The 20,173-nt window shown below is 36.9% G+C and overlaps 6 protein-coding genes and 2 non-coding genes across 8 annotated transcripts; 4 read left to right on the top strand and 4 right to left on the bottom strand. All coding sequences in view use genetic code 12, as the record gives it.

Moving 5' to 3' along the window:
* Nucleotides 1-3,388: 3,388 nt before the first annotated feature.
* Nucleotides 3,389-6,310, top strand: HSR1 (transcription factor Hsr1; the record flags this gene model as incomplete). Its single annotated transcript, XM_001524956.2, has 1 exon — nucleotides 3,389-6,310. One exon carries the CDS (start codon nucleotides 3,389-3,391, stop codon nucleotides 6,308-6,310), a length of 2,922 nt encoding a protein of 973 aa, XP_001525006.2.
* A 781-nt stretch (nucleotides 6,311-7,091) lies between these two features.
* PVL30_004861 (uncharacterized protein) lies at nucleotides 7,092-7,891 on the bottom strand (the record flags this gene model as incomplete). The annotated part of the gene is made up of 2 exons (XM_001524955.2): nucleotides 7,092-7,784; nucleotides 7,886-7,891. 2 exons carry the CDS (start codon nucleotides 7,889-7,891, stop codon nucleotides 7,092-7,094), a joined length of 699 nt encoding a protein of 232 aa, XP_001525005.2.
* Nucleotides 7,892-8,351: 460 nt separating this feature from the next.
* Nucleotides 8,352-8,423, bottom strand: PVL30_004860. Its single transcript has one exon. It is a non-coding gene; the product is annotated as a tRNA-Asp (tRNA).
* Nucleotides 8,424-8,899: 476 nt separating this feature from the next.
* Nucleotides 8,900-9,244, bottom strand: GOT1 (Golgi Transport; the record flags this gene model as incomplete). The annotated part of the gene is made up of 1 exon (XM_001524954.2): nucleotides 8,900-9,244. One exon carries the CDS (start codon nucleotides 9,242-9,244, stop codon nucleotides 8,900-8,902), a length of 345 nt encoding a protein of 114 aa, XP_001525004.1.
* Nucleotides 9,245-9,962: 718 nt separating this feature from the next.
* On the top strand, nucleotides 9,963-12,025 carry RNY1_2 (T2 family ribonuclease; the record flags this gene model as incomplete). The annotated part of the gene is made up of 3 exons (XM_001524953.2): nucleotides 9,963-9,966; nucleotides 10,672-10,679; nucleotides 10,730-12,025. The coding sequence occupies 3 exons, from the start codon at nucleotides 9,963-9,965 to the stop codon at nucleotides 12,023-12,025; spliced, it is 1,308 nt and encodes a 435-aa protein (XP_001525003.2).
* Nucleotides 12,026-12,353: 328 nt separating this feature from the next.
* Nucleotides 12,354-12,426, bottom strand: PVL30_004857. The gene has a single exon. It is a non-coding gene; the product is annotated as a tRNA-Ala (tRNA).
* A 1,653-nt stretch (nucleotides 12,427-14,079) lies between these two features.
* On the top strand, nucleotides 14,080-18,300 carry SSD1 (Translational repressor; the record flags this gene model as incomplete). Its single annotated transcript, XM_001524952.2, has 1 exon — nucleotides 14,080-18,300. The coding sequence occupies one exon, from the start codon at nucleotides 14,080-14,082 to the stop codon at nucleotides 18,298-18,300; it is 4,221 nt and encodes a 1,406-aa protein (XP_001525002.2).
* Nucleotides 18,301-18,870: 570 nt separating this feature from the next.
* Nucleotides 18,871-19,770, top strand: FOL2 (GTP cyclohydrolase I; the record flags this gene model as incomplete). The annotated part of the gene is made up of 1 exon (XM_001524951.2): nucleotides 18,871-19,770. The coding sequence occupies one exon, from the start codon at nucleotides 18,871-18,873 to the stop codon at nucleotides 19,768-19,770; it is 900 nt and encodes a 299-aa protein (XP_001525001.2).
* Nucleotides 19,771-20,173: the final 403 nt, after the last annotated feature.

The raw sequence follows: 20,173 nt of genomic DNA, 5'->3' as shown, positions 1-20,173 counted from the left end.
TTGTTTTTTTTGGTTTCTTTATTTTTTGCTTGAATAGACGACGAGAACAACAACAACGACGACGACAAGGAGGGTGAGGGTGAGGGTGAGGATGAGGATGAGGAAGAAAGTTTTTTTGGTATGACACTTATAATGGAATCTCATAACCACCAGACTATGCATAAGCAAACAAATCGGAACAAAGCAAATGTGAGAAAGAATTAATAAACAAGCTGTTGGTTTGGAAACACTGCATACAAATATTTAAAGTAACGGTTAGTAGTCCAAAAAGAGTCTACTGCTGCTGCTGCACATTCATTTACAGCTAAAGTTTTAGCTGTGGTTGACGTTGTTGCATCGGTGAAGGTAGTGGCAAGTGGTCAGTGGCAAAGACATACCGTGGTAGTGCTATAAAGCTAGTGGCAAGACTAAAAGTATTGGGAAGCGAGTAGAGTAGCGATTGAGTCTAAAAAAAAGGAACCAGTTGGTATAAACAACGTAAAGTAACAAAAAAGGAAATATTCTACCAGAAAACCAAAAACCAAAAAAAACCAAAAAAGATACCTCATCGTTGCACTCTGCAAGAGGTCATAATGTAGCTATTGTTTTTCCTGGTTATTGTATTCTTTTTTTTTTCTTTTTAAAATTTTTGTTATTGTATTGTAGGGAAAAGAGTGTGTGAGTTGGGGTAAGTGGGTGGGGGGGAGTAGAAAGGACTTACCTCTTCTGCATAGACACTTTTACAATAAATAATTTGTTGGTTTGTACCACAACTGTGATGGAGTAAAGCAAATCTTTATCTTGATGAGGAGAAAACTGATAACGAAGAGGGACTGAATTTATTTTTATGTAAATGGAAAAAACCAGAAAACTTGAAAACTAAAAAATTATTTAGAAGCAAATTCTCAAAATAAAGTAGATTCTTCATCTTTTAGTTTAGTTCCCCACTCTAGTCTTCTCCCCAAGCCTTTTCTTCAATTTCTAAAAATAAATGGAAGAAGAAGAAGAAGGAAAATAGACTTATTCCCTTGTGCTTATCACCAAAATTTGGAAAAACTAAGGGAAGAAAAGTGATTTGGAAAGAAAAGAAAATTGTCATTGGTGATTAAAAGCCTTTGAGCTGGAAAATATAATTTGGGTGTAAATACCCGGGATGCGGAGAGAGAAATAGAAGGATAAGTGAGAGGGAAAGATTAAGGGAAAGGGAAAGGGAAAGGGACCTTTATTCTTGATAGAATAAAAGTGAATACAAAAATTTAGAGTAGTGGCAAAGGAAATAGAAATAAAAAAAATCTCACCTTCATGTACCATCTTATAGTAAAAGCGGGAATATTGATATCTACTATTCACTATTCATCGTTTAGCTTAGTCTCGTCTTTATTGCCATGTCTCTTGAAACTCAAACTCTCTACTCTGTTGTTTTTGTTCTATATATTTCCCTTTTTTTGAAAGTGGTCTTGGTTTTTTTGTTCCTCATTAATAGTTTTGCCTTGTTTTTGTGATGTTTTAATACACCGAGTTTTAAACCTTCACAAAAAAAATTGTTCCTCTCCAAAAAACCCAAAGTTATTTTATCCAAACAGCACCAGTGGTTATTTGCTATTGTCTCTTTCTCTCACTGTGTGCAAAATGCAGTATTTGCAATGTACTATTTCCAAATACTGCTGACGATGTTAAAAAAAAAGACAAGCAATATGTACCATTACCAAGCGACTAATCAACAGTTACCGTCTTTTTCTTTTTCTTCATTTTCATTTATTTCAAATAAAAAGGAGGGAAATTTGAAAGCTTTTAAAAAAAAAAAGAAAGACATTTGTGTTTGAAATTTCCAAACCTTACATCGACAATAACTCTGCAGAGGCTAAAAAGGCACAGTTGTAGTCTTCAATCACTGTGAAAAAGGGAAAAGTAGGCAGTACGAAAGAAAGATTAAGGATCTACTGGTTGCTCTACTACTACTACTACTCCCACTACTAGTTCATTATTTCAACTCTTTAAACTTTTCACAATACAGGAAATTCACCTAAGAAAATAACCATTTATTTAAGAAGGAAAGAGAATTTTTTATTAAAATTAAAAAAATAAAAAATTAAAAAAAACAAATTAGAAACTTTTAAAGAAAAGAAAGAAAGAAACAAAAAACCAGAAACTTGAGAAAACACCAACTTGCCTTCTTTTTTAAACCTCAGCATCCTCTTTCACCAAACCTTCTTCCATTCCATCTACAAACGGAAAGACAAACAGTAGGCACTTTTTGCTACCATTCTTCACAGTCTTTTTTTCCCCCACTCCAAAATCATCGTCTAAGGGATAAAGCTTATTTTTTCATTATATATATTATAATATATTATATTATATTATATTATTATCAAGACTGGCGAAATAACCAACAATCAACATCCAACATCCAACATCCAACAGCCCAAAAAAGAAAGGGAGTACATTCACATTATAATTGTGGATTATAATAGTAAATTAATAATCAATAATAATTAATAATAATTATAGTGAGCCCTCTCTTCATCCACAGTATTCGAAGCACACTCCACAAATTACTCCCAACCTACATAACTCTACATAATCCCTGGGAGAAATAGAGAATAAGTGAGAACAAAAGAAGAGAAGGAAAGATTGGAAAATAGAAAGAAAGATAAAAATAAAAAAATAACAACGGTTTTAACAAGAATATCCGTTGAGACAAATAGATTTCCACCACTCCTTAGGACATATACAAACTTAAATAAGGGAAAGATAGAAAGAGAAACAAGGAGGTTTGGACCTATACATTGCAGATATATTCACCATTGCCATCTCAACATCTGCATCTGCATCTTCATCAAGTCTTTTCATCTACTTTGCAGTCTATTATACACATTAGACTATAAACCTTGATTAAACTTTTTGATTTCATTCTACTGGATTCAAACTAGAAGAAACAAGACAACAGGAATTGGAAGAAACTGATTCAAAGGAAAAGTTTAAGCAAAATAGAAGAAAATCTCCACTTCTCATCCATCCCCCACAATACTTGCAAGCATCCACGTTCATGACAACTTATTAACCATTGGTTTTATTTACTAGAATCTTTTATTTTTGTTATATCATTTGTTTTTTTTTTTTGTTGTTGTTGTTCTTTTTCTTTTTTGTTTTCCTCACTATAATTCTTTTGAATTCCACAAATAGATATCAATCATCTTTATTTATTAAACACTTTTGGCGAAAACAAAAAAAAAAAGAAACTTATATCCACATATACATATACAACAAAGAGAAAACCAAGTCTTTTAACCCTCGCGTCCATCCTTCTTTCCTTTCCTTAAACAACATGACAAGGAAAAGTCAAGGAGAAGAACTTGCTCCTGTGCCACCACGCGTAAAGAAGAATGCATTTGTACATAAACTATACACAATGTTGAGCGACCCAAGTCTCGACAACTTGATCTGGTGGAGCACCAACAACCCCGAGCAAAACACATTCTCACTATATCCAGGTAAAGAGTTTGCCAACTGTCTAACTCGATATTTCAAGCATGGAAACGTTGCAAGTTTTGTACGGCAATTGCACATGTATGGTTTCCACAAAGTTACCGATCCCAACTTTAACGGCAACAACAACAACAACAACATTAACAACGATCTTAGTAATCATAATAATAATATCAATAATAGTGGCTTGGCAGGTACAACAGATGCATATGGTAATCTGATACAGAGCATCCCAGGCTCCGACCCCAATTCAGTTGAAAAAGAAGTACCACCAATATGGGAGTTTAAACATCTGAGTGGGAAATTCAAAAAAGGTGATGAAAACTCATTGATATATATCAAGAGAAGATCAAGCTCAAACCACGACACAAGAAACCACCATCACCACCACCATCATCATAGTTATACTGGTGACACATCATACCAAGTGCGAAGCAATTCACTCCCGCAAACTGGACATGACCCTTACTACATGCATCATCAATATGCCCAACAACTACATCAACAACAATCATATGCCGGCGGCTTTTACGGATACGACCCAGTAACTCAACAACCCATATTCTACCAGCAAGTGCCGACAAGTCAACACCAACAACCACAACAACCACTACAGCCACAACAGCCACAATACTATTATTCACCTGCGCCTCCTCCACATTTAAGTCATGGACCACCACAGGCAGTGGAAATTGCAAGACCGCCATTTAACCGTCCACTTCTGGTACCCAGTGACATACCAACTTACCAGCAACAACATCTACAACAACAACAACAGCAGGAACAACATTTACAACAGCAGCAGCAGCAACATCTACAGCAGCAGCAGCAACAACAACAACAGCAGCAGCAGCAGCAGCAACAACAGCAACAACAGCAACAACAGCAACAACAACAGCAGCAGCTACAACAACAACCACCTCCACTCCGCTCATATGGATCGTATCCACCAGTAGAAGGCCCAAAACACCAATATGGATCTTCTTCTTATCATGACGGAAGAAATAACTCAGAACCGCAAGCAATGACATACTCTTATCTGCAACAGTCACAACCAAGCCAAACACTGCAACCAACTTATACGCATAGGCTTTCGGCCATACCACCTCATGTACAGAGAGAGTCTCCAATAGATCCAGTTCAGCGGAAATCACCTTCCTCGTCTACCAGCAATGACCCAGTTCGAAGACGATCTCCCTTGAGCCAATCAGGATTACATTTCAGGAAAGTTTGGGACCAGGATGCCGCTTCAAGACAGAGAAACCCATCTCTATTTTATGACCCTTTAGCACCTGCACCACCGGCTTCAGTGACAGAGCAAAAACCCACACCACCACCACCATCGCAATTCAATGAACAACAACAACAGCAGCAGCAACAACAACAACAGCATTATGATGGTAGTCAGAGACTATCAGCCAGAATGAGTGCCGTTGACCCCAAATCTTCATTTAGTGTGCCATCAGGAGCATCGTTGTCTTTGTCTCTCTCGCGTTTTTCAAGCCTGAGACCAAGCATTGCCACAATGAAAATGTCTCAGTCGTCGCAATCATCACAAGCAACGCTCCTAGCTTCTCCGCCAAATTCATCGAGAAAAAATTCATCTGCAACCCCTCTCTTGGCTCCAATCCCACAACGGCGGAGCAGCACTGCTAATGCTGTTGAACATACAAATAACCATACTCCAGTCAACGGAATCACCAACCCTCAAACTCATGGTCAAGCACAAGCGTCCACTTTAGCATCATCATCATCAACAACAAGAACAACAACAACAACAACAGGAGAAGCTCGCCATGCAACAACACTACCACCATTGCAAACGTTGCCAGAAACAACGGCAGCTACTGCTGCTGCTGCTACGACAGCAACAACAACGACGTGTTCAAGAACACCATCAGCTTCATCAACTTCCCCATCAAATCCATTCAAAAAATCTTCGATTAGTTCATTCCATGAGAAATTGCGCCCCTCAGTTTTTGAAGTGCATTCAGCAGGTAAATTTACTCAACCATCGCGTCATCACAGTAATGGAACAGATAGTATGATCAACTCCATTGCAGGATCTGTGGCATCACAATCATCGTCAACATCAATTTTTTCCAATGGATCCTCGATCTCCTCAGTGCACCTGTTTCCATACAGGACATCTTCGTTTGGCTCCATAGCATATAATAGCAGCAAGAGTTCGATCTCAATAGCACCACATGAACAAACTATGATTGGCAATCCATACTCTCAATCGTCAACATCCACGTCGTCTAATACAACAAACACTACTGCTATATCCTTTGACGATCAAAGAACAAATACACCACAATCACCTTTGCATACTGGACCTACTTCTCTGCAGCAATCTTATTTCAAGCTGGCTTATTCCGGATCATTTTCGCTGTACACTCTTCCACCACTGTTACAGCGTTCTAATAGTGCCATGATGAAACAATCGCCAAGACCTCCTACTCCCAATCAAAATAAGCCAAAATCGCCATTATCAAATGCACCAAGCAACACTATTGATGCTACAATCAGTACGGGTAATATCAATAATAGTGGTAATACTATGACCAGCACAACCAAACCAAACAAAAAGATCTCTGTTACCTCGATGCTAGATGATTCAGACAACTATAAAACAAAAGATAAAGGTGGAGGAGAGACTATGGCCGACGTATCATCTGAGCTGAAAATAGAGACAGATATGGGGAAAGTTTCCCCGCACTTGAACAGCTCAAATAATGCACACGACAAGAGCAAGACACCATTGTATTTGTCTTCGCTGATTCGGGAAGAGAGAAGTTCACAATCTAGTGATGAAGATAGTAAGAGGAGAAGAGTTGTATAATCATTGCTTTTTGGTGAGTGCTGGCCTTTGACAAAGAGAAATGATGGCGGCAAAAGAAAAAAAAAAGAAAATGTTTCAAGTAATTTTTTTTCCCAGAAAGGGGACTGGTGTGGGGAGAAAGGAAGAAAGAAAAAAAAAAGTGAAAGAATGTAGCTTTTACTATTATTCCTAGTTTGTGTTTCAATTGCAATGACTGATTTCAAGCCCAATTTTCAAAGTGTATTGGTATCCATTATTAGATAAATTGGGATTATGATGATGAATTTTTGTTCATTCTCCAGTCAAGTTACCTTTTTTTTTCTAATTTTATTTTATTGTTTATTTTTTTTTTTACTTTCCTGCTTCAGTTTAAGTTTCGTTGAGAGTTTCAATTTGATTTTGCTTTTTGTTTTTGTTTTTGTTTTTTAATTGTTTTCTTGTATTTTTTATTCCATAGTTTGTGTTTTATATAAGTATTATTAAAGAGAGATAGAGATTTATATATATATATATATGTATATACTTTGAGCAAGTCATTCCAGGTACACTTGAGTGCAGAGTTCAATTATGCTTTGCTATTGATGGTGTCTTTAATCATGTGTGTTTATTGTACATTTCTATACGAGTCTATAGAATCTGGCAAAGACTGTTAAGCAATACTTGATATACGTTTCTTTCCACGTACTCAAAACATGCAACATCTCGTTCATCATGTACTCACCAACACTTGTCTCATCAATATTTGAAAATGAAGAGCTCCTAATCTATTCATCCTTTATTCAATCATCTTGTTCAAAAATATTCAAAATGGTCTTGCTTTCTTTCCAACTCGTCCCATGCTCGCATTCTTTTTGATACTTGCGCGCGCTCGCAATGCATCCATATCAGGATCAGAATCCGAGTCATTATCGCCATTCATCCCACCTGTATGGAACCCAGTACCCTTCTTGGCCGATTTTGTATCTCCAGTCTTTAATGCTTTTCTTCCTCCGCTAGTTAAATTGCCCACCACTGTCCCTTTTTTGGTACTAATGTTATGATCTTGATTCTGTTTAATTTTCTCCCTATTTTCATTCCTCATCTTATTCAACAATGCATTCATAGCTCTACTTCCACCACTTCCGGAATTCCCGGCACTTCCGCCATTTCGTCGTACATCACCCACAGCATTATTATTTGTGTTATCCTTATTCTTTAATTTGTTACTATTTGGATCAGTGTTAAATTGCTGGAAGAAATCTCCTATTCGTTGAGTACTTTTCGTGCTTCCGAGGCCGGATCCTGGTGGTATCACCCGTAGATTCATAAATTCATCGTTTGAATCATCTATATTCTCGTTAGAGCCAGGTACTTTGCTTGTGTTTGCAGTATTTCCAGAAATAGGTTTAGTACTGGATGATGCAGATGTTGCACTAGCAGATGGAGTAAGCCATGACATGGCTCGCGCATTATTCTGAGCCATGCTCAATTGAAACTTGGCCTGAAGAGCCTCTTTCTTTTTAATTTCTTCCCTTCTATTTCCAGCCATTATAATGGATCGCAAAAATAACTACCAGCTTGGTGTAAGTCTTCAAAGTGCAGAAACAACAATTCGACCCTCATCGAGAGCGTATCCATCTTTTAATTTCTCTTCGCGCTTTATCTCAATCTCAATCTCAATCTCAATATTTCTCCAAGTTCCTCTGCATCGTCTTTTTTTTTTCTCTCTTCCTTTTCTTATGTGCACGCAAACAATTCTAAATCTTACTACGAGAGAGAGAGAGATTACTATGATTGAGGCAAAATGGAAAGAATAAAAATTAAAAAAGAATTTCAAATAATCCAAAAAATGCATTTATTCAATAATAAAGATATAGACAACCAAAAGTTGTGATGAAAAAAGCGTATCTGCAGAGTATTATTCAGTTTCGAATATGATAAAAGATATTGCATTTTTGAATTAAAAGAAACAATTTACTCACATGTTAGAAATAAAAGAAGAAAAGAAAAAAAAAATCAAATCAAATCCATACTAAAATGGAAAAGATAAAAACGGATTAATAAAGAGCCAAAAAAATAAAATCTCCCAGACAGGGAATTGAACCCTGGTCTACCACGCGACAAGCGGTAATTCTAGCCACTAAACTATCTGGGACTTTTTCTTGTTTGTTAATTTGCTGGAATTCTGTAGTCTAATATAAAGTAGTATAACAATTCCAGCCTCTCTTTATGTATAACTCTATACAAGTCAATTACAAGTACTAATGGATCTGAAAGTCCAAATTGGATGTACATATCTTAAAAAAAAAAAATTTGTAAATGAATATACTTGGCTCTTTTTTTCCAACTCTATCAAAAAAGAAAGAAAAGAATAACAAAATCAAAATAATAAGAAAAATAGAATAATAAGGAAGCATATACTAAGGAATATATGTAATTACATTGCTAAGTATTGTTAATGCAATGTACTTTCTCTTCACAAGCAAAAATGTGTATTAAGTATATAAATGCTCTCCATATAGTTACAGGTATGTATAATCGACAAATCTTGATAAAGGATGTATTTCTCGTTGTTTTTTTTTCTCAATTTGTTTGTTTGCTTTTTTGTCTTTTCTTCTTTCTTTTTTTTGCTTATACAGGCAATGTGTTATTAATACCAGCTAATCGGTCAATTGTTGGGGCAATAAAGGGATGGCTCAATACATCTCCGATATAAGGGATAGACCTTAAGAATTGTACAATTGTTCCAAAGAAATCACCAAACAATCCGAGTATACCAAATGCCTCTACTATGAATCCAATAAATGATCTCTTCATCAAGATTAAAATGATCCCCACAGCAAACGCCACCGTGCCTCTAATCTTTGTGGGTCTGGTGAAAAAGGCAACTGTTCTTTGTGGCCCAATAATAAGGATAAGTCCAATAATAAATAAGAGATTGCCCAATGCCAAGAACCCCGAGTCAAAGAATGTCATTATTCCAAAGAAAAAGAAGAAAATACCACCTGCCGTGAACCCCACTCCAAATTCTAGTTTATATAGGTTAGTTTCATTACTTCAAAATTTCGGATAATTGATAAGAGATTGGTTCTCTTCTATCTTCTATACATACTTTGTCGTTCTGAAAGCCAAATCATTATATGTTAACAGCTTGTGTTTATAAATTTAATTGAGGAAAAAAAAAGGCGTAAATAGTAAATAATAGATGTAAATCTCCAATAGAGCTAGCTGTACTTGAATGTTTTTGTTTTGGAGTATTTTGTATTTTCCTCTTTTTTTTTTTTCTTTCTCTCTTTCTTTGTTTCTCTTCGTTCCTGGTTCAAAGATCTTTTTCTTGATAATTGACACTTGTGTGACCGCGCCGCACACCAATATAGATTACAACTTTTGACAGTAAGACGCGTATATTAATCTCTGCTTACTTTATATTTTTTTTATTCTTTTTGCATTGCAATTTAGGAATACCAGATCTTGATCCATAGACGAAGAAAATGTGTGTAGGAGGTCAACATGATTTTGTTCAATTATAACTACTAGGATCTATAATAATGATAAGGTGTGGATAAGTGTATTCATTTTTACTTTTTAAGAATTTTTTTTTTGGGGGGGCAAACTTTACTTATAAACATGTTCTCAACAAAGCTTTCAGTTAGTTCTCTTCCAAGTCACGTGACTTATTTGCTATCATATAGATATGCGTATAAATCAACAGACCCGTACACCTTTGATCAAATCATAATTTATCTTTTCTTTTGCTACTGATGTACTTGCTTATTTAAGCTGATTTAAGCTAAACTAGTCTAATCTAGTCTAACCTCTCATTGGGTCTGCGCTGGTGAACAACTCTCTCACATTGTCTTATGCATCCTTTTTTTTTTCTTTGTATCATTATTACTATTATCATTATTGTTATTATTTTGATAAGAAGCAAAAGAAATGCAAACCAACTATTTAAACGACAGAGCGATAGAACTCGGGAAAAGTGAAAATAAAGCACACAAAATTGAAAGATAATAAAAAAAATAATAAAGAAAATACTAACGAGTTGCGTTGATACCAGTCAACGATAAACAATATATCCGCTAGACCACGGGGGCGGCGAGAAAGAGAGATAAAGGGTTATTAATATGTAAGAGTAACAATAGAATACATTTATTTTTCTTGTTCATTCTTCTATATTTTTAATTGCAAACAATACTCTCTTGCTTTTCGTCAACAATATAAATAGGATGTATAATATCCAGAAACCAGATTGATATCAATTACCATTATCATTTTCTTTTTTCCTTTTTTCCTTTTTTTTTTTACAAAAACACTATTAACGGAAATAAGAGTAAGCACCAAGAAGTCATTCATAGTAACATCTTCATTTAAAAGAACATTTAAAAAAAAAATACTCAAAGAACCAAAAGTAAATACATAATTGAGTTTTCCAAAATTATAAAAAAGATTAAAAACAAGAACAAGAAAAACAAGAAAAACAAGAAGAGGAGGATCATGATACATATACTCTTAGCTATAGCTTATTACTTGGTCCACTCTTGTGCTACCCAAACAGTCTTTACCAATACATGTCCTTCAGACTCACCTGAATCGTGCTCAACATCAAACGCAGCGTCGTGTTGCTTTGAAGCCCCTGGTGGAATTATGTTGCAAACACAATTTTGGGATTATTCTCCCGCCACCGGTCCGTCGGATTTGTTCACCTTGCATGGTCTTTGGCCAGATAATTGTGATGGTACATATGAGCAATTTTGTGATAACTCAGACACGATTGCCAATGATGGTAGTACCATTCAAAGTATCTTGGTGGATGATTTCGATGATGAGGCGTTGTACAATAACTTGAACACTGTGTGGAAAGACATCAATGGTAATGATCACTCGTTATGGGCGCATGAATGGAATAAGCACGGGACATGTATTAACACCATAAAGGCAAGTTGTTATCCAGACTTCAAGACCCATGAAAACGTTTACAACTACTACTCTATCTTGTACAATTTATTCGAAAACTTGCCAACCTACAAATGGCTAGTTGAGGCAGGAATCACTCCATCCAACTCAAAGACATACACTAAGGAACAGATTCAAAGTGCGCTCAGCTCGAATTTCGGACAAGATGTGTATTTCAAGTGTGACCGTAATAATGCATTGAGTGAAGTATGGTACTTTCATCATATCAAAGGTTCCTTATTGCAAAACAACTTTGTGCCTATTGCACCCTTGTCCAATTCCAACTGTCCAGCCTCGGGTATTCTCTTCCCACCCAAGTCTGGAAGCGGATCCAATCCAACAACCACAAGAACGGGCACCACTGTTACCACCAAGACTACTACTAATACTAATACTAATACTGATTCCATAACGCCAACTGGAGTACCTTCTTCTGGCTATATTGACTTGTCAGGGAAACCAGGATGTTTAATCTCCAACGGGAAGTACTATACGTCTGGTACCTGTGCCACTTACAAATTTAGAGAATCTACAGCATCTGGTGGTAATAGTTTGATTTCAATTACATCTTCAAAGGGTAACTGTGGATTAGACGCGACAAACAATAATGCATTCACGTGTAATTCGTCCATCGATTCTTTGCAAACACAGTTTCAAATTGAAGAAGGAAATATTGGATACGATGGCAATTTTGACTGGTGTCTTGGCTCCAGTTCAGGTAGTGGATCAACTGCGCAAACAAACGTTGTATTGGGCGATGGTACATGTACCTCGTTCAAACTAAGCCTAGCATCAAAGTAGAGAAATGAGACACGCTACAGTATTAAGGAATAAAAAAGAGTGGATACAAAGAGAAGAGAAGAAAAATGAAGTAAAACGAAGGGAAATATAAAAGTATATAGATAGAGAACCAGAGATTAAAGTAACAAAATAATTAAACCAAAACAAATAAAAAAGAAAAGAGAACGAAAACCCTATACATCATAGCTTCCGTTAAATAAAAAGTTAAAAAAAATTCTTGAAAAAATATGTATTATACAATCTCAAAAGTTAATCTCTTGTAACCATTATATATAATAGTTATTTAGAGATATACTGAAAAGTGAATATTCAAATAAAAAAATAAATGTGGACGAGTTAAGAATCGAACTCAAGACCTTTTCCATGCTAAGGAAACGCTCTGCCAACTGAGCTACACGCCCTACTTGTTGAAAAATAAATGTAGTGGGTATCTATACTCGCACTTTTTTTTAGTTTTCTACTATTTTTTTCTACTCTGTTTTCTTTTAATAAATATTTTTACGTAAAAGTTGGTGGAGATGAAGAAGTTGATGAATATTACATTCCAAATTCAAAAAATCTCACTTGGTTCGGTGTGTTGATAGCGTGTTTTACTTTTTCTGAAAAAAAAAAACTATATAGCGCATGTTAAGTAGCTTTGTTGTTGTAAAGTGTATAAAAAAAAGTATTCGTCACCAAATTAGAGTTGTTGTTCTTAATGCCAAAAAATTTGCAACAAACTCTTACAAAATTAAAAAAAAAAAATAATAATTCTTTTTTCAACATCAAGAATGAACAATTTTCAAATAATGAACCATAAAACATACCAAATCTACACAACAATAAACAAAACAGTAGTTCAACTGTCTAGAACGTCAACTCGTAATTACCTTTTTACATTGCTCTTTACTTAGTCGCAATTCCCCCTTTTTTTTAAAAAAAAAAAATCATCGGAGTGAGCAACCACGCTTATCTTTGAAATTTCTTGATTATCAGTATTGATTTCCTTTCTTTTTTTTTTTTCTTTTGGCTCTTTCTATTCTTTTTTTTTTCTTTCTTCAATTTAGAAACCGACTAACACATAAAGACAAGCAAAGAACTGAATAAGTTGCTTTATATAAATCCTTGCAACATCAGTCAATTTCGACATGAGGAAGTGGTGCTGAATCATTTGCAAAAATAATTACAGTATCACTTTGATGGAAAAGACTTCACAGTACCTTTCCATCTTGGCCATCCCGCCCTCTAACTCCCCCCTACTTCATGTCTCTTACTCATAGGGTGTATATGTAGAGTAAAGATTCACCGATACGTATCTTTAAATAGCAAATGTTGGCGTGTGTTTTTAACTATTTTATATGATGTCTGTGCTGTCTGTGCTGTCTGTGCTGTCTGTGTGTCTGTGTGCTATTTTTGTAAATTTCACCCTTTTGTTCCTCTCTCTTCACCCCCTTCCCCTTGTCTCTTCCATCCTAGTAACCCGCACTGCACGCACCCTCACACAATCTTTCACACTGTTTGCAAAAAAGAAAAAAAAAAAAATTGCTGACTCAACGAACAAATTTAGCTTCAAGGGTTTTTTTTTTCTTTTCTATCCTTTTCTTTCTCCTTCGTCTCCAAGGATACTTTTCATATATCCACATTTTTACAACCACCCACACTCCTTGTCCATACAAAAAACAAACAAACAAACAAACACCACCATCAACAAGAATACCACACAGGCTCAACTGAGCCAATTCAATTAGATACCATCATTCATTTCTGATAATAATAATTATAAACAACAGCAACAACTACATCAATAACATTACCAGCATTAGTATCAGCACCACCACTACCACCACTACCACTTTTAAAATTACAATTATCTTTTCGGAGCATTCTTTACTATCAACTATTTAACACTAAGCTTTACAGTTTTCAATCTGTCAAATCAATCAATCCTTTCCCTTTTGAAATTTATTTTCTTCTTTCGTCTTCCAATTTTTGCCACCCCCCCTTTTACACCCCCATTCCCCACCATTTAAGTACACTCTCTTGATTTAGACAAGACTTTCTTCGACACACACATTATGAGTAGCAACAGCAACAACAACAACAGTAGCAAGGATAACAACCCATATGATCAGGGACGAGCTCCATTCAATGGGGATAATATCACTGGTTTTCCAGAACGGGTCTCCAGCAAAAAAGGAAAGAATTTGCACGTTGCGCACAGAAGATCACCTTCCGAATTGACTACTCTTATGGTTGAGCAATATAACTTACAACGTCAGTTGGACCAAGTTCAGGCTCAACAAAAGCAGATATTAGAGCAACAACAACAACAGCAACAGCAACAACAGCAACAACAACACGGGGGACGTCACCAGACCTATCAATACCCACAACAGCAACCACAAACTGCTTATAATGATGACCTATACCAGTCACTGCCTAGCTACGGAAACCGCGGATCACACTCTAGAAACTCATCAATCAACGCACATAGAAGAACAGGGTCCACGGGAGGCACTGCTCATGGCCATACAAGAAGACATTCTTTGGCTTTAAATGAGGCAATTGCTGCTGCCGACCAACAAAGAACTACAAGATTAAGTTCGAGTCCTACGGCACAACTGGCACAAACAGTGGGACTGACTGGAGATGGTGGAGATAGAGTTCCCGCTTTCAAATTCCCACCCGATGCACAAGACGCACACACTCTGTTTTCTACGACTACCACAACCGCTACTACGCCAGCATCTCCATCAGTACCTTATGTTGGTCACAATCGTGCACGGTCATCAGTCACCTCACAACACCCACAACAACAACAACAACAACAACAACAACAGCAACAACAGCAGCAGCAACAACCCTTTAAATTTCCTAACCAACCTCCTGCAAACGATAGCTTATTACCACCAGCACCAAATTTCAGTGTTACTCAATCTCCCGAACGTGGTGGCGGGGGAGGTAGCCACAATAGAAGGTCGTCGCATTACAGAACCGCGTCACGTAATGCAGATGGTATAAATCAAAACTGGAGGTCTCAACAACAATCACCACAACAGCCTTTACAAACAAATCAATTACACCCAATGGCAAGTCACCATCAAAGACAATCATCAACTTTAGAACCACCTGGTGGAAATGGGGGAAGCGGATTTGTGCCTGGCCATAGACCGAGACACAGCTCTTATGGAGGCAACTCCTCCATCTCGTCCATTTCACACTTTTTTCCTTCATCAGGTGGTAATGGCGGCCAAGGAGGACAAGGCGGAAGTCTTGGTGGACCAAATGGTCAAAATTCCGGAGGTAATAATGGTCGTAAGTCATTGTTTGCACCTTATTTGCCCCAATCTTCTTTGCCAGAATTGATCAATGAAGGTCGCTTGGTTACTGGTACCTTGCGAGTCAATAAAAAAAATAGATCAGATGCGTACGTTTCCACCGATGGTTTGTTAGATGCAGATATTTTCATTTGCGGTTCAAAGGACCGGAATAGAGCATTGGAAGGAGACTTGGTTGCGGTTGAGTTGTTGATTGTGGATGAAGTGTGGGAATCAAAGAAGGAGAAGGAAGAAAAAAAGAGAAGAAAAGACCACAATACCAGACCATTGAATGATGATATTCACAACGATGCTACTTCTGCTCCAACGATTGGGACTAGCACCACCAGCCCAAACGCTAGTGGCAGCAATGATAACAACGACAAGGATGACGAGTCGTCACTTGGAAGAAGAGGCTCGCTTAAACAAAGACCTACAATGAAGAAGAACGACGATGTTGAAGTTGAAGGTCAATCATTGTTGTTAGTTGAAGAAGAAGAAATCAACGATGATGTTAAACCACTATATGCAGGTCATGTTGTGGCAGTTGTGGATCGTATTCCTGGTCAATTGTTTGCCGGTACATTGGGATTATTAAGACCAGCACAAGCTGCACAAGCCGCTAGAGACCGCAAGTCTGGGAACGAGCCTTCAGTGCAAACGCCAAAGGCACCCAAAATTGTATGGTTCAAACCAACGGATAAGAAGGTGCCTCTTATTGCTATTCCAACAGAGCAAGCTCCTCGTGACTTTGTAGAGAATCATGAAAAATATGCGGATCAATTATTTGTTGCTTCCATCAAGAGATGGCCGATTACTTCATTACACCCATTTGGTACTTTGGTCAATAGATTGGGTAAAGTTGAGAGCTCAGAGACTGAGATTGATTCGATTTTGAGGGACAATAATTTCCTTTGCGACGAGTACCCCGAAGAAAACGAATTTGATACTGAAATTGAAGAAGCCAACAAGATAGGAAATGGAAATAAGAATATTGAAAATGACAATGAGAAAGACAATGAAAATGACAGTAAAGTGGCAACACAACAAACTGCCAATTATGAGTTGCCTTTGGCTGAACCGGAATTTTCCAAGGCTGAGGCTAGTCAAAGTAGAGTTGAGTACTCGAACGACTATATAATTGCATTCTCACAAACTGGTGATTTTGTCGACCATTCATTGCACGTGAAGCGTATTTCCAACACCAAGATTGAACTTGGTTTTCATGTTTGCGATATCGCATATTATGTCAAGCCAGGTTCGTTTTTGGATCGTAAATCGAAAAAGAGATCTTCTTCAGTGTTTTTACCACAAAGAGCAGTACACTTGTATCCAAAGCAAGTTAACGAGGCAATCTCATTTCGCGAGAATGAAAAAAACCTTGCGATTTCGGTTGTATTCGAGATTGATACAACAAATTTCGAAGTTGAAGACTTGTTCATCCACGAGTCTGTTATTGTGCCCAAACAAATTGTTAGCTACCAAGACTTTAACAAAATTTTGAGCAATAAACCTGTCGAATCCATTTCTTCAGCAACTAGCGACTATATCAAGACTTTCAGCTTGATTGCCAAAGAGTTCCGTCGTCATCGTTTGGTAAATAGAGACTTGGGAACTTCACCCAATTTGACATTGTTGAACCAATTGGATGACGAAAAAGTTGCATTGAGCTTGAATGTATTTGATGATAGTTTGGCACTCGATATAATCTCCGAGATTAGCTACAAGGTGAATGCGGCAATTGCGGCAAAAATACAGGTTGGGTTGGGCAACAAGGCATTTTTGCGTCGCCAAGCATTACCAACATTGCAAAAGATGGAGACATTTGTAAGAAAAGCCACAAATTTGGGATTCAAGATTGATACCACCAATGCAGCAACTTTACAAAACTCGTTATTGAAGATAGAGGATCCAGTTAAAAGACAGTGTGTGGAGATTTTACTCTACAAGTGTATGTCTAGAGGAAAATACTATGTTGCTGGAAAACAGGATCCAGATACTTATGGCCACTACTATTTGAATCTTCCATTGTATACGCATTTTTCAGCGCCTTTAAGACGCTATGCCGATTTGATTGTTCATAGGCAATTGAAAGCTGTGCTTTCAAAAGAGCAAGAAGAAAAAGACGTTGACTCTTTAAAGGCAATTGCAGATTATTGTAATTTCAAAAAAGATTGTGCTGCAAATGCTCAAGAACAGGCTATACACTTGTTACTTTCGCAAACGATTAATGATATTAGTGAAAGTGCTGGACAAGTGTTGTGCATGGGAACTGTTTTGCAAGTTTATGAGTCTTCTTTTGATGTATTCATCCCTGAGTTTGGTGTAGAAAAAAGGGTACACGGAGATCAGTTGCCTTTGGCGAAAGCCGAATTTGATAAACTGAATAGGATATTGGAATTATACTGGGAGAAGGGTGTTGACTCTGCAACATATGTTCCACCAGATGAGCAATCGTCAATGTCGTACAGAAACTCAATCAAGAACAAGTATAGGACATCTTCGGCCGAGGCAGCTAAAATACAGAACAAGTCTGTATTGGAGAAAAGTAGTATAACTACGGAGTCACTAAGTGAAAAATTGAGGAAAATGAATTTAGATCCGCCAGTTCTAAGAGTCCCATCAGTTAAAGCAAAACAATACAATGATGGTGATGCTGTTTCCGCATCATCACTAAAAGGAGAAGTGCTTACAAAATCGATGCCTGCATCACCAACGCATGCACACATTCCTCACAATGCTCGAACAAACTCATCTTCAATCATTGCTGATTCTAGTGATATTCAAGGTCGTGGCCAAAATAAAAATGCTTCTGCCGGTCTTGCTCCATACTTACAGGACATAGAGACTAGACGCGAGGGTGACTCAAACATTCAAGTTATTAGAGAGTTGACCGAAGTTCCAGTTTTACTCAGAGCAGAAATAGGAATGACCTTACCCTGTTTGACTGTTCGTGTGTTGAACCCATTTATGCAGTGAATATAGCTCATTTTATTAGCATTAAAATTCCTAAGGTTTGGTTTTTTGTTTCTTTTTTTTTTTTTTCTTTTCTGTCCTCTTTTACTTTTATTTTTATTAGTTTGTGAATTCGTATGGGAAAAAGAGCTAACGAAATTTCATCTTCTTGTTGAATATAAGCTATTATTTTTTTTTTAAAAAAGTTCTTGTGGTTTAGAGAGGAAGGAAAAAGGATTGTAGGAAGAGAAGAGGGAGTCACAAAGATTGGAAATGTCAAACTAGTATACGCAAGAAAACAAAGGGTGAAGGGAATGTGAGAAGATTATCGATCTGTGAGTAATTGGTAGTGTCCATTATGAATTTTTCTTTTTTTTTTTTTTTTTTCTTTTTTGATTTTTCACTGCGGGTCCGCAGATAAGGTTCATCAGGCATCACCGTTTAACGGACCATTCTCGAGAACAAGAATTAACAGAACAACATTTTTCATCTTTGTCCCTTCTTGTTCTTTTGATTACGTTTGTTTTCCTCAAATTATTCTTTTTCACTTTTTGTCTTTTTTTTCTTTTTTTGTCCACCCCGTTTCTATACTCAATGTCACAACTGGCTGAAGAAAGCAAAATGGATTTGCCTCATAAAAACGACATCACTAAGCAACAAGAACAACAACAACAACCACAAGAACAACAACAAATAGAGAGTGCTGGCAGCTCCAACTCCAATGGCACATATGCGGCACCTGCAGCGATCCATCCTATAAAGAGATCAAAACTCATGTCAACTCCATCGCAACTTAATCTCAGTAGCGGTACCCCACTTCAAACACGTGCAGCATCGCCATTGATTTTGCGTGCTCCTATTGACTCTGATGGTTTATCTTGGCCATCACGTGGTGCACGATCGAGAATTGACCAAACTCCTGAAGAGGCATCTCAAAGAGAAAAGAGGATATCGGATGCTGTTAAGATTATTTTGGAGGAACTTGGCGAGGATACTTCTCGTGAAGGATTGGTTGAAACTCCTGAGCGGTATGCTCGTGCCATGCTCTATTTCACTAAAGGGTACGAGGAAAACATTCGAGATGTTATTAAAAGAGCTGTTTTTGAAGAGGATCACGACGAAATGGTTATAGTGAGGGATATTGAAATCTACTCGTTGTGCGAACACCATTTGGTTCCCTTTTTCGGAAAGGCACATATTGCATATATCCCAAACAAGAGAGTTTTGGGCTTGAGTAAATTGGCACGTTTGGCAGAAATGTACTCGAGAAGATTTCAAGTTCAAGAAAGATTAACAAAGCAAATTGCCATGGCATTGAGTGAGATCTTAAAACCTCGTGGCGTTGCTGTGGTGATTGAAGCAACCCACATGTGCATGGTGAGCCGTGGAGTACAAAAGACCGGAAGCTCAACCACTACGAGTTGTATGTTGGGATGCTTCAGAGACCAACAAAAGACAAGAGAGGAGTTTTTAACATTGCTCGGAAGAAAATAGGTCTAAAGTTGGTGAAATAATCAACAATATTGTAAACAAGCAAAGAAACATAAAAGCAAAATTAAATTAAATTAGAACAAATTAAATTTTTTTCAAAAAAAAGAGACATAGAAAACTAGATTCAAGAATTTCAAGTGGAGTGCAGATTCAACAGCTGTTTACAATTTGAAATTTTTTGGGAGCTTGTTTTTTCTTTATTTTCTTTTTTTTTTCTTCTTTACCCCAGAAAGATTTTAACCTCACCATCACCTTTACATCACCTTTACGTCACCTTTCCATTAGCTCAGCTCACCTTTCCATTACGATGTTATGATAATTCAACTTACACCTGTTCAATTCTTTGGAGCTGATAATTCTTCTTTCTTTTTTTTTTTTTATAATTTACTTTTTTCCTTTTCTTTTG

This window comes from Lodderomyces elongisporus, chromosome 6, assembly GCF_030384665.1.
Source record: "Lodderomyces elongisporus chromosome 6, complete sequence".
Lineage (NCBI taxonomy): Eukaryota > Fungi > Ascomycota > Pichiomycetes > Serinales > Debaryomycetaceae > Lodderomyces > Lodderomyces elongisporus.
Note: the sequence above shows the minus strand (reverse complement) of the source record. Positions and strands in the feature narration are given on the sequence as shown.